This window comes from Poecilia latipinna, unplaced genomic scaffold (genome assembly GCF_001443285.1).
Source record: "Poecilia latipinna isolate Pla-1442-1.1 unplaced genomic scaffold, P_latipinna-1.0 Scaffold399, whole genome shotgun sequence".
In the NCBI taxonomy this organism is placed as follows: Eukaryota; Metazoa; Chordata; class Actinopteri; order Cyprinodontiformes; family Poeciliidae; genus Poecilia; species Poecilia latipinna.
Genome location: NW_015113015.1, coordinates 137892 through 141600, shown reverse-complemented (window position 1 = coordinate 141600; position 3709 = coordinate 137892). Strand labels below are relative to the sequence as shown.

The window sequence follows — 3709 nt, the reverse complement described above, 5'->3', positions numbered from 1 at the left end:
TAATCCCAGCAGAGGAGAAGGGGGGAGTAAAGCATAAATTGTGGTTTCTTGTGTCCTCAGTGCTGCAGATGAGAGAAAAAATCAACACCAACTGTTACAAATTCAAAATCAAAGATGGCTCCTTCATCACGTTGAGGAGCAGATGGTTCAGCTTCATGAACCCCTGGACCAAGGAGGTGGAGTACATCGTCTCTACCAACACGGTCGTATCGTGAGTATCTGCACACCTGAAAGCTTTAGCTCCATCCCTGCAGACCTCACACTGGAAGGTGGATCATCTTTCCATCTGTGCTTTTCCCCCCCTGCAGGTGTCCGATAATGGAAGGATCAGATTACCCTCAGTCGGCTGCGTCTCCGCAGAGCATGGACAGCGTTCTGACCTCAGAGGGTAAAATAGCTAAAAAGAGATGCATGCTAACGCTGAAGCATCCCCTGTGGCATGAGCCTATATGTCGTTACGCTGTATAGATGACTTATTTCCTGTCTTCCTGACGATTTTTTATTTTTTTTTCAGGTGGGGGGAGACGGGCTTTGCAGACCGTTCCCGGCATCCCAGGCGGCACGAGAGCGGGAGCCGGGAAGATCGGACGCATGATAGCGGAGGAAGTTATGGAGATTCAGAGGTGAGAGGGAGCAGATCGAGCCTGTGCCATTTTTCAAAACCCATCAAGCAGGAAAACGCAGATATATTCCTGTAATGGAAAATCAATGCGGGCCTGGTTCGTAAGGCAGACGGTTACGTGAAGCCGAGGCGTGATTGAACTGCTATTAAAAGCCTTCTGTTCGAGATGGCGGTACAGGAGCATCTGTGGGGAAATTGTGAACAGAATTTGACCTTTGGTATATAATTTCACACGGTTTGTACTGAATCATTATTCATCATATGAAAAATGCCTCTGTGGTTGCCTAGACAACAAATTGGATAACACTCATGGTGTCCACAAAAAGGGACAAAATAGAGTGAGTGAGAATGCTTCAGGTCAGGGGTGTTGAACTCCTGTCTTCAGCGGATGACGTCCTGCTACTGTTGTCTGCTTCAACACACCTGAAGCCAATAATTCAGTCGTTAATAGGACTCTGTGGAACTTGACTGCATCATAAATTGACTATTCGTCCATTGTTGGGTGTTAAGTCCTTCTGTTTTTTTGCTGTAAAATGTTGCAGATCAGCTATAACTAACTTTAACCCTCCTGTGCTGCAAATGACGGTCGGACAGCAGGAAAGCGTGGAGGGACGTTGTCCCGTCAGACCGTCAGTTCCTGAAACGACACACAAAAAGACTCATAAAACCGCACGTGAGGTCATCTCGATGGCTCTTTGAAGAAATGTAGAAAAGGAAAGTTACTAAACATCTGATTTCCATGAGTGGTTAATAACTGAATTGACGTCCGAGTTGTAATTAAAATACGTACGGTCAGATGGAGACTGTTGATTTTTTTCCATGAATATCTGATAGAAGAGACGGTGTGGGATTGTGAAATTCAATTAAACCAAGCTTTTACGACGCATTCCTTGGGCTGGGTGCACATTAAACGTTTCCGTTTGCCGTAGGTCTTTCAAATGGGAAAGGTCTTCTCTGTAATTAGCCTTTATTACAATCGGTGCCTAATGCAAACTGTATGACAGTTTAAAAACTTGGAAGAACTGTGGGGATATTTTTCTAAGGCAGATGTTTGCATTAGCGTCTGACTCACACTGAGCTGGAAATCTGATTAATCTAACTGAACAAAGACGGTTTTCTTCTAAAGGCTACTACGGAAAGTTTGCTGGCTGTGACGGCCGATTTCTTTTTTTTTTTTTTTTTTTTCCCTTTAAGACTCTTTAACTATCTGAACTGCATTTTGTTTTTTTAACACGTCGCTAGCTTGCTGGGCCAATTGGCAAAGTGCAGTTTTGGCAGGATATCTAAAACTCATCTTCCATCTAGTCAGTCAGTCTGACTCCGTTGCTGGGATGTAAATGAAAGCAGTCAAAGCATCTCGACAGGTCAGTGATGGGACTTCCTCGTACTGACCAGTCAGCGTGACCCTGACGAACGGTGTACATCTTCCCTTCCTGCTGAATTATTAAATAGAAATGGCTTTTGCCACCAAATGCTGTTTTCCCCATTACATGAAAAATGTAATCGCATACATTCTTACAAGTTTTTCTGGGCATATTCAGCTTGCAAAACTCAGCTTTACAAGCTGTGCAGACACAAATAAAATGTGATTTTTATTTTTTTTTTTTTATTGGTTTTCCCTCTGCAATGTGCGTCTAATACAATGAGGAGCCGTTTTGATCTCAGGTCGTCTGTATTGTTGAATCTTTTTGTCTGTTTTTACAAAATTAAAATGAACAAAGCTGGGATTCTTTTTGTTCTTTTGAGCCCTGGGGGTGTACTTTATTTCAGGAGTACTCAAAGTGTCTGTTTCTCTCTCAGGATTCGAGGTTCATCTCCTTCCAGCTGTGGTTCCAGCCCTCTGAATATAACCAGCACCCCTCCGCCCGACACCTGCTCACCGGGGGGCAAGAAGGTAACAGAAAATGACACATGTTACGGCAGAGATTTAATTTAACCCTTCAAAAACCGGAAAAAAAAAAAAAAAAAAAAAAAAAAAAAAAAAGTTCAACCTTGTTGATTGTTTTATAGGGTTACTTAATATAGGTATGTTTTCAGTTAATTTTTTTTACTTTATTGCCAACAAAAAACAGGCAATTTATATCCAAACATTTTAATCCTGAGTCTTTGGTTTCACATCATTATTCATACAGAGAATCCCAGATTTTCTATATATGTAATCACACGGTATATAGCAAGGCAGGATTTTTTTTATAACGTTTTCTGCAAATGTAATTGTATTTGCATAGCACATTTTCAGTCCTGTACAGATCACGCCCCCAAAATTTGAAGACTGTTTACTGCTTTTAGGATAATCGGGTGTAGTGATTCACAGTGATCTCGACTCGGTCAGTTTTTTAGGTTCTGAATGCTCGTCACCGTGTGGGGGGAGTTTATACGCACGTTTCCTTTCCAATAGCATTCCAAGTCTACACAACAGGGCACCATGCCTAAAGTTGAGTAAAAAGGCAACATTTGTTCTTTTTTTTTTTTTTTTTTAATCTTGTGATGTTGTAATCCGCATTCGCGTTTAGGAACCTTTCTGAAAAGCGTCTTGTCTTACTTTCACATTAAACCTGTGGGTTTTGGTCTCTCTAGATTCAGAACGGTGGGACCCCTGAGCTGCCGAGCACGGGGATAATCCCTGGACCTGATTCTGTGGGCTACCCTTACTCCAACCAGTCCATCATGAGTGAGTCGCAACACTAATACTTACACTTTAGGCGGCTGCTGTGTTTTTTTTTTTGTGCCTGAACGTAATTTTTCTCATTAACCCGCTCGTCTGTTTAGGTGATAATTCCCACCTGAGCATAGACATTATGGACGAGCCCGGCTCCAGCAGCCCCAGCAACGACGAGGCGGCCATGGCGGTCATCATGTCCCTGCTGGAGGCGGACGCCGGCCTCGGCGGCCCCGTCGACTTCAGCGACCTACCTTGGCCTTTGTGAGGAATCCGGAAGGGAAGATCTGGAGCCACTGATGGAGAGAGAGCGTTCGGTCATTCAAATTTTATTTTATTTTTTTCTTTATTTTTGTCCCCCCCATCCTCTACTGGATCTCCAGTTTTCTGCCGTCTGTACACAACTACACCGAAAAGGAAAAAAAAAA

At 43.1% G+C, this 3709-nt stretch overlaps 1 protein-coding gene across 2 annotated transcripts in view; it reads left to right on the top strand.

Annotated features, from left to right (window-relative positions):
* bmal1a (basic helix-loop-helix ARNT like 1a) overlaps positions 1 to 3709 on the top strand; it is a 33488-nt gene extending 29779 nt beyond the window's left edge. For both annotated transcript variants that reach the window (XM_015037247.1, XM_015037245.1), the window contains exons 15-20: positions 61 to 211; positions 309 to 388; positions 515 to 623; positions 2423 to 2516; positions 3200 to 3293; positions 3392 to 3709. In XM_015037247.1, the coding sequence (XP_014892733.1) occupies positions 61 to 211; positions 309 to 388; positions 515 to 623; positions 2423 to 2516; positions 3200 to 3293; positions 3392 to 3549 (686 nt within the window). In that variant the 3' untranslated portion in view covers positions 3550 to 3709. The remainder of the gene's footprint in view (positions 1 to 60; positions 212 to 308; positions 389 to 514; positions 624 to 2422; positions 2517 to 3199; positions 3294 to 3391) is intronic.